The 11,623-nt window shown below is 35.5% G+C and overlaps 1 protein-coding gene across 1 annotated transcript; it reads left to right on the top strand.

Annotated features, from left to right (window-relative positions):
- The first annotated feature begins 258 nt into the window (after positions 1 to 258).
- LOC107675227 (serine incorporator 1-like) lies at positions 259 to 11,496 on the top strand. The gene is made up of 10 exons (XM_016469503.1): positions 259 to 379; positions 2,263 to 2,424; positions 2,529 to 2,722; positions 2,890 to 2,969; positions 3,217 to 3,354; positions 6,352 to 6,521; positions 6,678 to 6,768; positions 6,853 to 6,994; positions 7,085 to 7,309; positions 10,536 to 11,496. Exons 1-10 carry the CDS (start codon positions 341 to 343, stop codon positions 10,672 to 10,674), a joined length of 1,380 nt encoding a protein of 459 aa, XP_016324989.1. The 5' UTR covers positions 259 to 340; the 3' UTR covers positions 10,675 to 11,496.
- The last annotated feature ends 127 nt before the right edge of the window (positions 11,497 to 11,623 follow it).

Raw genomic sequence — 11,623 nt, 5'->3', positions numbered from 1 at the left:
ACTGTGTGCAATTTAAAACAAAATATGAATAGGGCTAGCCTACTGACTTTCTTTTTTTCTCGTTTTTTAAATAAATTACTTGTGTTTATAATGAATTACCTGTGTTTTTATATTCCTCACATTTTTTGTTTTAGACTGAGACTTAAAATGTAACATTTTTCACTTTTTCCAGCGCCTTCTTTGTAACTTGTCTGCGTGAAAGACCGACGTTTTATTTTGAAATGTGGAATGTGAAAGTAACATGTGGTTTCCGGCTTCATCAGACAGCGGAGCTACATTGTAAACACACAGCGTCCATTTTCAAACCCGTCCGGAGAAACATTGCACATCAGCGCTGAACATGGGGGCCGTACTTGGGCTTTGTTCCATGGCCAGTTGGGTAAGTTTACATATTAATATACTGATGAACTATAAATGAAATCGTATAGATGTGCGAAGTAAAATAACTATTTGGTTTTTAGCGAGTTTATCATGTGATGCAGGTGACATCCGCATCGGGGGGAAAAAAAACGAAATAGAAAATGGTGTCTGGGCACTTCACGATGCCCTTAATTCATAAAACACACTGAATCTTTTGAATATTTACAAAGAATGACACACAACAACATATTAATTAATTTCATCATGTTTTGGTTTGATTTAAATCAGTTGTTTTGCTTTTCTAGATGTACAATGTCATGTTAGGTGGTTCCCTTGTTGTGATGAAGCACAAACTGTTTTTGTATTAATACACAACAATTGTGTTGTTATGTTTTGCGTAATTTGTATTACCAAGTGACACTATTACTGCTTTTACTCGTAATTGCAGCCTAATAACGTTACTAGTAGATAAACAGGGTTTTGTCGGCAATTGTGATCATGACAGCAACTTATTGTTTGATTTTTTGGGGGGGTTTAAATGGGACACACTTATGATCTTAAATGGCACACACATAGATGATCTTCCACCATAACATGAGCTTTTCAAAGATCACATGTTTGCTAGGATTTCAGGTGTTGCGACATCAAAACACCGATTAGATGTCAGTTCATGACACAAACACACACAGGAGAGATGAGGAAACATGGGGCCTGAGGCTATGTAGCAGTATTTACTGATCAATAACACTTAGTAAAATTAACTTTTATTATTTTTTTGTGTTTTTTATTCTTTTTTTTAAAAATTTTTTTCCAGATATTATTCAAAAAAATTCAGCTCTGCCATCACTGGAATAAATTACATTTTAAAATATTAATATTAAATATCTAAAATACCTTGATATTAAATGTATTAAAAGAGAAAACCGTTATTTCAAATTGTAATATTTTTGACAATACTGACTAAATACTGACCAAATAAGTGTAGCCCCGTTGAGCGTAAGAGACTTATTTAAAGGGGTCATATGATGCTTTTTTCTCTTTGGTTTTGAGACTTTAGTCTTTGCAACTTCAGGGATCTTATCTATGCACAATCAGCTTGTAACACTCCAAAGAGAAAGGAAAACTTGAAATCGCATCATATGACCCCTTTAAAAAAAACAAAACCACAATGACAAAATAAATAAATAAATGAAAATCTTAATGTTCTTAAGGACTCCCAATATTTAGTAGTGTGAATGTTTTTATAAGATGTTTATCCAGACATTTATTTTAGGAGGGATTTAATGTCCTCTGTAATCACATCTAAACTCTTTTGTTATGTAAAGCCAGACAAATTTAGCCACAAGCTTTGCCTGGTGTACAAATGAAGGATGAGGCCTCTTTAATTAGACAATTTTTTAAACACTGATGTGAGTCACTTTGAAGTCATGTTTATGCGTCACCCAGTCCTGCTAGTTTTGAAGAATGAAGCTGTTTATGTCTAGGGATGATAAATCAGCATCATATTGGTAATTGAAAATTTAGATTTTTATTTTATTATATTTTTAATTGCACTTTTCAAAAGCATTAATTGCCCATCTTTCATATGTTACATTATGCTGTTGTAATGGCAAAATGAACTTGTATATAATATTCTGCTTCTTTTTGTTAAAAATGGTGTTAATTTATCAATTAATAGCCAAAAAATAATGAAAAAAAATCATATTGATTTTATAGTTATCAGTCACAATATCTTGCACAATGCATGCTGAGATTAAAAAAATAAATTAAAAAAAGATGACAGCCCTAGGGTCTGAAATAAAAACAATCTTGTGATCTGAAGAGGGAGTTTGTGGCTGAAGTTCAAAATATCTGAAATGGCTTACATCACCTTTAATGTAATTTTTTTCTTCTTCACTGCAGATTCCTTGCCTTTGTGGCAGTGCTCCCTGCCTGCTGTGCAGATGCTGCCCAAGTGGAAACAACTCCACAGTCACTCGGCTGATCTATGCCTTCTTTATGCTGGTGGGTGTGGGCATCGCCTGCATCATGCTCATGCCAGGCATGGAGGAGCATCTGAAGAAGGTGACCCAGCAATCCTGAGCGTTTCTTGGAAATTAAAGTTTTGCATTCGTTTTACAGGGTTGCAGCTGAAGCAATCTGATCATTTATTCTTAACGTCACTGCAGATTCCAGGCTTTTGTGAAGGAGGAATGGGGTCGTCCATCCCGGGAGTCCAAGGTCATGTGAACTGCGATGTGCTGGTGGGCTATAAGGCTGTGTATCGTGTGTGCTTTGGGATGGCTATGTTCTTCCTGCTCTTCTCTCTCATCATGGTAAAGGTCAAGAGCAGCCAGGACCCAAGAGCTGCTGTGCATAACGGGTATGTAGGCGTTGGCGTGACCTAATGGTTAAAGTCTTGACCTGTAACTCGAAGGTTGAAGATCTGAATCCTTATGAGCAAGACACAGGTTTAGCTGTGTTTAAAACATGAAAATAATTTCAGAAATGTCTCATTGAGCTTCTTCTAAATATTCATATATTCTACAGGTTTTGGTTTTTCAAGTTTGTGGCTGCCACTGCTATTACAGTTGGAGCTTTCTTCATTCCTGAAGGCCCTTTTACTACTGGTAAAGTTTTATTTTATTACCTTAAATATGAAATATGCATGCAATTACAATGTAAAGGTGAAAGGAATTGACTTTAAATGGCTGTTTAGCAACTAGCATTAAAAAATAACTGCTGAATGCGTAACATAGTTTTACATTAATTATACATTATACAGTGGAATTTATCATAAAAGATAGCAAAAACAGCACAGTGTTTAGCCAGCTTAAGTGATGAGAGAGTGATGATCTTCTGCTGGGTCTCTTCCAGTCTGGTTTTATATAGGCATGGCTGGAGCATTCTGTTTCATCCTCATCCAGCTGGTGCTCTTGATCGACTTTGCTCATTCTTGGAACGAGTCCTGGGTGGAGAAAATGGAGGAGGGAAACTCTCGCTGCTGGTATGCAGGTATGCATTAAGAGAACTTGATTTGTTCGGTCCCACATAAGAATAAAAAAACTTTTTTTTAAACTACTGTTAGGAGTTGGACCGACTAGTCGACTTCAATGCTCTGCCATGACGCTTTAAGCTTGATGTCGACTAGTCGCTGGTCCTATAGAGGGCGCAACAGGATAAGAAATCATTGAAGGACTTCCACATTTACGCTTCGTTTCCTAACAGTTAAAATGACAAATAAATGCATACTCTGAAAGCGCTCCACAAGACATGTGTGATTATTAGTGCTGTCAAATGATTAATCGCGATTAAACTTTTAAATTATAAAAAATTTTGTTTACATAATATATGTACAGTATCTTGCTGTGTATATTATGTATATATAAATACACACATGCATGTATATGTGTGCTTTGGGATGGCTATGTTCTTCCTGCTCTTCTCTCTCATCATGGTAAAGGTCAAGAGCAGCCAGGACCCAAGAGCTGCTGTGCATAACGGGTATGTAGGCGTTGGCGTGACCTAATGGTTAAAGTCTTGACCTGTAACTCGAAGGTTGAAGATCTGAATCCTTATGAGCAAGACACAGGTTTAGCTGTGTTTAAAACATGAAAATAATTTCAGAAATGTCTCATTGAGCTTCTTCTAAATATTCATATATTCTACAGGTTTTGGTTTTTCAAGTTTGTGGCTGCCACTGCTATTACAGTTGGAGCTTTCTTCATTCCTGAAGGCCCTTTTACTACTGGTAAAGTTTTATTTTATTACCTTAAATATGAAATATGCATGCAATTACAATGTAAAGGTGAAAGGAATTGACTTTAAATGGCTGTTTAGCAACTAGCATTAAAAAATAACTGCTGAATGCGTAACATAGTTTTACATTAATTATACATTATACAGTGGAATTTATCATAAAAGATAGCAAAAACAGCACAGTGTTTAGCCAGCTTAAGTGATGAGAGAGTGATGATCTTCTGCTGGGTCTCTTCCAGTCTGGTTTTATATAGGCATGGCTGGAGCATTCTGTTTCATCCTCATCCAGCTGGTGCTCTTGATCGACTTTGCTCATTCTTGGAACGAGTCCTGGGTGGAGAAAATGGAGGAGGGAAACTCTCGCTGCTGGTATGCAGGTATGCATTAAGAGAACTTGATTTGTTCGGTCCCACATAAGAATAAAAAAACTTTTTTTTAAACTACTGTTAGGAGTTGGACCGACTAGTCGACTTCAATGCTCTGCCATGACGCTTTAAGCTTGATGTCGACTAGTCGCTGGTCCTATAGAGGGCGCAACAGGATAAGAAATCATTGAAGGACTTCCACATTTACGCTTCGTTTCCTAACAGTTAAAATGACAAATAAATGCATACTCTGAAAGCGCTCCACAAGACATGTGTGATTATTAGTGCTGTCAAATGATTAATCGCGATTAAACTTTTAAATTATAAAAAATTTTGTTTACATAATATATGTACAGTATCTTGCTGTGTATATTATGTATATATAAATACACACATGCATGTATATATTTAAAAAATATGTTATGTTTATATATTAAATATATTTATTTATAATATAAATGATATGAATATAAATATAGACATGTAAATACATGTAAATATTTTCAAAATATGTACTGCATGTGTGTGTATTTATATATACATAATACATATACACAGAACACACAGAAATATTATGCAAACAAAAACTTTTATTTTGGATGCGATTAATCGCGATTAATCATTTGACAGCACTAGTGATTATATTACTGGATGCTCGAAATTGAACGGGAGAATGCACGTTTTAAACAGGTAAGTTAATTGTCGTTCTAATCTAATGCGCTGCTGCACTGTAATGCACACACACATAGGCTACAGACAGTAGCTCGTACGTCACGCACAGATCGCGAGCACACAGAATCATTCAGCGCGGAAATGTATTGTCAACACAATAACAACAATGTATTGTTTTGTGATTTCTCAATAAAATAGCTTAGAAACACTGAAAAGTTCAAGCATATATTTCTTAACTAAATCCCACAGCTTCACTACTAGTAGAGAGACGCTGCCAGGTAGAATTAATTCACACACGCAATCGCTCTCACTAATGCATTCATATGAATGCAATCTTTACTGTGCTACTTTATCTGTATCTGATTTAGAACGAGCAGAAATCTGTGAGAAATATAACGACCAAAAAGACAAAAGATCTGATAAAAATGAGCTGTTATAGGAGCAATAGCCATGTGGGCAGCGCTGTGTTATATGCCATAGCTGTGCTCAAGGTGTTTGTCACAGCTCCAGGCTTATTTGTTCATTAATGACGTCATCAGTGACTAGTCGACTTCGACTCGACTTTCATCACATAAAAGTCGACTTTAAAAAAATCAGAAGTTGTTCAACCCCTAACTACTGTTCAAAAGTTTATAACATTTTTTTTTAATGTTTTTGAAAGAAGTCTCTTATGCTCAGCAAGGCTTTTTTTTGCTTAAAAAACAGGAATATTGTGAAATATTATTCCAATTTAAGTTTTCTATTATAATATATTTTAAAATGTCATTTATTCCTTTTAAAATGTCATTGATTTTTATTATTATCAATGTTGAAAACCGTGTTGCTGCTTAACATTTTATTGGAAATTTACATTTTTCTAAGGATTCCTTTTTTTTGATGAATAGGAAGTTTAAAAGAACAGAATTTATCTGTCACTTTTGATTTTGAATTTGTTGCATCCTTACTCATTAGAATTTTCTTTCCAGAAAATCTTGCCAATGGTAGTTGGTAGTGCATATCTTTAAAGGGGTCATATGATGCGATTTCAAGTTTCCCTTTCTTAAATGTCATAAATATAACATATTTAAAGTCATAAATAGAACACATTATTTTTATATTTTAACATATTTATAGAGATATTGTCCCTATTTTATCTTTAGATACTTCTTACAGTGTATGCAGCCATAAAGAAGATTGACTATTGTTCTAATGTAATTTTTTTTTCTACCATCCATAGCTCTTTTGTCTGCCACAACCATCAACTACGCTCTTTCGCTGGTGTCTCTGGTCTTGTTCTATGTGTATTACACTCACTCTGATGGCTGCACTGAGAACAAAGTCTTCATCAGCATCAACATGCTGCTGTGCGTTGGTGCATCTGTCATGTCCATCTTGCCTAAAATCCAGGTAATGAATACAAAACGTCTGTTTGTATGACTAGTATTGAAACTGTGATCATCTCGTATACTTCAGTATTGCTCAAAATTTTGGGTATGTATCATATCAGGTGAGCATCAAGTTGTTTAATTTCTTCTTGTTCTTTTCTTTCCACTCCTCCTCTAGGAGTCCCAGCCCAGATCTGGTCTCTTGCAGTCCTCCATTGTTACTCTGTACACCATGTATCTGACCTGGTCTGCCATGACCAATGAGCCTGGTAAGGACTGTGAGAAATTTGTTTAAAGGAACATTCTTTTGTTCATGAAATCGGTCTAAAATAATGAAGTTCTTTCCCCTCAAGACCGCAGATGCAACCCTAGCTTGCTTGGCATTATTGGCATCAACAGCACCACCCCTGCTGGTCAGGACCGTGTTGTTCAGTGGTGGGATGCCCAGGGCATTGTGGGCTTGATCTTGTTCCTGATGTGTGTGCTGTACTCCAGGTAAGAGAGTTTGCATGTGTTAAAATATATGGTCTGTTTTTGCAGGTATTTTTCAACACGGCAGTCAAATTTGTCTTTTTATTTCCTCAGCATCCGGAACTCCAGCAACACCCAAGTGAACAAACTGACCCTCACCAGCGACGAGTCTGCTTTGATTGAGGATGGTCCCGCTCCAGAGAACTTTGAAGTGGGTGATGACTCCAACCGTGCCGTTGACAATGAGAAGGATGGAGTCACCTACAGCTACTCTTTCTTCCACTTCATGCTTTTCTTGGCTTCTCTGTATATCATGATGACACTGACAAACTGGTACAGGTATGTGCCCATGTGATGATGTATTTGTCAGTTTAATTTCACAATATATTAGTGATCATATTTTAGTTTCATTAGGCCAATTTTGTAAGCAGATCAAGAGCTTATTTTCAAAAATTCAAAAGGCATTTAAAAGTCATAAAATTACATTTATGAATGCATAAAATTCTGTACATAAAAATATACATACTGAATTGCAATACACCCTTAAAAATAAAGGTTCTTTATTGGCATCAATGGTTCCATAAAGAACCTTTACCATCCGTGGAACCTTTTCATTCCACAAAAGGTTCTTTACAGTGGAAAAAGTTCTTTAGGCTACGTTTACATTAGTGCGTTTTCGTTTTAAAACGCATAACTTTTGCGACGGTTACGCCTGTCGTTTACACTATTCTGGCGTTTTCGACCCACGAAGATTTTTGAAAACGCTGCAGACCCCGTTTTAGTTTGAAAACTCCAGGATTGCGCAGTGTAAACAGACCAAAACTGAGACTTTTGAAAACTGGCGTGGCTGCCCACATTCGCTCTGCGTATCCTTGACGACCGTGTAAACAATAACATCATGCTCATTGTTGTACCCATAGATATGTATAGGTAGATTCTGCATTCGACCGCTCCAAGCACGTAGACGTGTCCACCATCTGAATAGGGATTCTACCTATACATATCTATGATTGTACCTGCATGAATGGTCATGTGACATGCGTTTTCAGTAGTGTGGATGGAGATGGTTTCTGACACGCAGTGAAAACGCCAGTTTGCTCTTAAAAAAAGCCTATTATGCTCTTTATAAAGTCTTGATTTTGTTTTGGGGGTGTACTAGAACAGGCTTTCATACTAGGTTGTTCAAAAAACACATTATTTTTCACATATTTTGACATGGTGATAAACACTCGTGACCTTCTCTAGTGCAGCTCAGCCAGGTCTCCTCCCATTCGTCGATATTTGTGATATCACAAATCCCGGAAAATATGCGTTGTAGTCCAAACGAGTCATTTGTTGTAGTTTTTGAAAAGTGATTTTTGTTCATATGAAGGGGTCATATGACGTTGCTAAAAAGAACATTATGTTGTGTATTTGGTGTAATGCAATGTGTTTATGCGGTTTAAGGTTCAAAAAACACATTATTTTCCATATAATGTACATTATTGGTTCTCCTCTATGCCCGCCTTTCTGAAACGCGTTGATTTTTACAAAGTTCATCGTTCTAAAAAAGCAAGGTGTGCTCTGAGTGGCCAGCTATCCAGTGCGTTTGAACTGGTTCGACCGGTTCACTAAGAAGATCCGGTTAAACAGAACAATTCGTTCGCGATGCGGACATCACTAGATGAGACAAAACCAATAAAACCCATTACAAACGAGGCATTTGTTGCATCCAGTGGGGACATAATTACTGATTATAATGACTTATACGGTCTTTTTACGCGTTGCGTTGTGTATCGCGCTGCGTAAACATAAAACCATGTCTGCATTTGTGATCGGAGAAACAACAAGCCTACTCTACACTGCTCAAAACTCGCGTTTGAATCATCATAGGCAAATTTTTTAAATATAAAAAACTTACTTACAGGCTGTGAGTCAGAAGCGCCCGACTGTCCTTGCAAAGTTGGAACTGCCCCACTTTATAGAGGCCTTTGTTCACCCCCCGGAGTCGTGTGAGACACTTTTTTTTTTTCTTTTGGATGGTCACTTTTTATTGAACTTTTGGACTGATGCATGCAACACCCGCTGAGTGGCATTAAACAGCTTGAAAGATCAAAGACAATTTTTAATATAACTCCGACTGGATTCGTCTGAAAGAAGAAAGCCATATACACCTAGGATGACTTGAGGGTGGGTAATTTGTGCGCTAATTTTCATTTTTGGGTGAACTAACCCTTTAAATCAGCACAGCCAGCGAAGGATCAAACGCAACTGTTTTGAACGAGCGCACCTTTTTTAACAACCAAAAAATGGCTGTTTCGTGGTCTGTTGAGGAAGTATAGACGTTCCTCTCGTTGATGGCAGAGGAGCGGATCCAACTCTAAAGCGGTACTAAACTGCAGTGGAAACGCAAACCGAGCCGAGACGTACCACGCAGTGGAAAAGCACCATAAGAAAAAATGGTTCTTTTAAGAACTGTTCACTCAAAGGTTCTTTGGGGAACCAAAACTGGTTCTTCTATGGCATTGCTGTGAAAACCCCCCTTTTGGAACCTTTATTTTTAGGAGTGTATTGTCTATTAATAGATTGACATATTACTGTAAGTAACATTATTCAGTATCTACTGACAGTTTTGGGTGATGAATAATGGATGGTAAACAGAAATTTACCACAACGTGTGTGTGTGTATGTGTGTTTTTTGCCATCATTACACTGTTTTTATATATTTAATTATTATTTATTTTAGATCTGTATAGTCTGTTAATAATAACTGTCCTTTTCTAACTTTTATAAATGTATAACTTTTATAAATGAATTTACAGCATGTGTATATATATTAATGCTGTCAAACGATTAATTGCGATTAATCACATCCAAAATAAACATTTGTGTATATAAATACAAACACATGCATGTATATATTTAAGATAAATATGTTGTTTTATATTAAATACATTTATATATAATGTAAAATATAAGAATAGAAATATATAAATGTATATACATGTAAATATTTTCAAAATATATACTGTGTGTGTGTATTTATATATACATAATAAATATACAGCACACATAAATATATTATGTAAACAAAAACTTTTATTTTGAATGCGATTAATCACGATTAATCGTTTGACAGCACTAATATATATTCATATATTCAGCAACGATACATTAAATTGCTCAAGTGTATCGGGAGATATTTTTAATGTTATAAAAAATTTCTATTTCAAATAAATGCTGTTCTTTTAGACCTTTCTATTCACCAAAGAATCCTGAAAATAAATAAATAAATAAAATCATTAACCAGCACAACCATTTTGAATATTTATAATAAGAAGTGGTTCTGACCCCAAACTTTTGAACGGTGGTGTATGTATATTTTTAACAATATTTTTACTAATTCTTTTTAACTAAAATCTTAAATCTGTTCTTAATAAAAACAAATGTAATAAAATCATTTGTATATACAATATCATCTAGTATTTTGTTGTCACTATTTATGTTTAAATGTTTATGGTAAACAAGGTTAACAGATTTATCTTTCAACTCTGAATTAAAAAAAATTTTCTTGTCAATTTTATAGCCCTGACTCCAACTATGAGACTATGACCAGCAAGTGGCCCTCTGTGTGGGTGAAGATCACCTCCAGCTGGATCTGCATCTCTCTGTATGTGTGGACTCTGGTGGCTCCACTGGTCCTCATCAACCGTGACTTCGAATGAGAGGACGGATAGAAATGAAAGCTTGCAATTAGAATCCGCCATTACTTATGTGAATATCCACATGTATAGGGATAGGAGGGTCCAAACGTAAATACTTGTGTTTTGTTCGTTCAGCTGACACTACATGTTTTTTTTTTTAAACTTGCATGCTTTTATGTAGTGTTTATTTGTTCATATATGAGCTGAAATAAATGAAGAACATGGCTTGGGTTTCCTGTGATGTGAAGTTAATATTTCCTTCAAGAATTTGTTCTTCAAAATTGAGGATAATATAACGCTTGATAACCTCTGTATGGTTTAAAAAAATAAATAAAATATATCTTAAGTTATTTGTGGAGAGTAGTGAAAATGCAGGTCATGTTTTCCCATAAATCGTGACATCCATAGCTTCCTATAGAACGCACATATACAGTAGTGAATTAGCATGTAAAAAATTTACAGGCAATTTAAAATTGTAGATTTTGTCATGCTTTTCGCCTCTTGATGATTTGCACCATGAACGTGACTGTAATTTTGACTTAACAGTGCTAACCCTTTTGCAACTTGCACATGTTAGTTGTTTGCGCACTATTCATTTTATGCTTGTAGCCAATGTGTGTGTTGAACAATGTTTTGCACTGAATATATTATCCTTTGCTGATAAAACCTGAATAGATTACTTGTTTTGCTTTACCCTTTATTGTAGCCTATTAAAGGCACACTGGTGGTTCTCTTGATGACAGTGCTCACATTTTTTTTTTTTTATGTCAGTGTTATTTTTTGCTCTTTGACAAGTGCATTGTAATCACCAAATATGTCATCTTATTAAAGGTTTAAAACCCAGATTATGTTCTCATTGGAGTTTCAAAATATTACCAGTTATTGTTACAGATTTCAGGATTTAATTACGGTTCAGGTTTCCGACATCGATTTACCTGAAAATATTCATGAATATGTATTTTTCTAAATG

This window comes from Sinocyclocheilus anshuiensis, unplaced genomic scaffold (genome assembly GCF_001515605.1).
Source record: "Sinocyclocheilus anshuiensis isolate Anshui unplaced genomic scaffold, SAMN03320099.WGS_v1.1 scaffold1222, whole genome shotgun sequence".
Classification (NCBI taxonomy): domain Eukaryota; kingdom Metazoa; phylum Chordata; class Actinopteri; order Cypriniformes; family Cyprinidae; genus Sinocyclocheilus; species Sinocyclocheilus anshuiensis.
Note: the sequence above shows the minus strand (reverse complement) of the source record. Positions and strands in the feature narration are given on the sequence as shown.

Coding starts and splice junctions, on each gene's coding strand:
- LOC107675227 (XM_016469503.1), top strand. CDS start 341: ATGGGGGCCGTACTTGGGCTTTGTTCCATGGCCAGTTGG. Junction 6,769..6,852: donor TGCCATGACCAATGAGCCTG/GTAAGGACTGTG, acceptor TTTCCCCTCAAG/ACCGCAGATGCAACCCTAGC. Junction 7,310..10,535: donor ACACTGACAAACTGGTACAG/GTATGTGCCCAT, acceptor TCAATTTTATAG/CCCTGACTCCAACTATGAGA.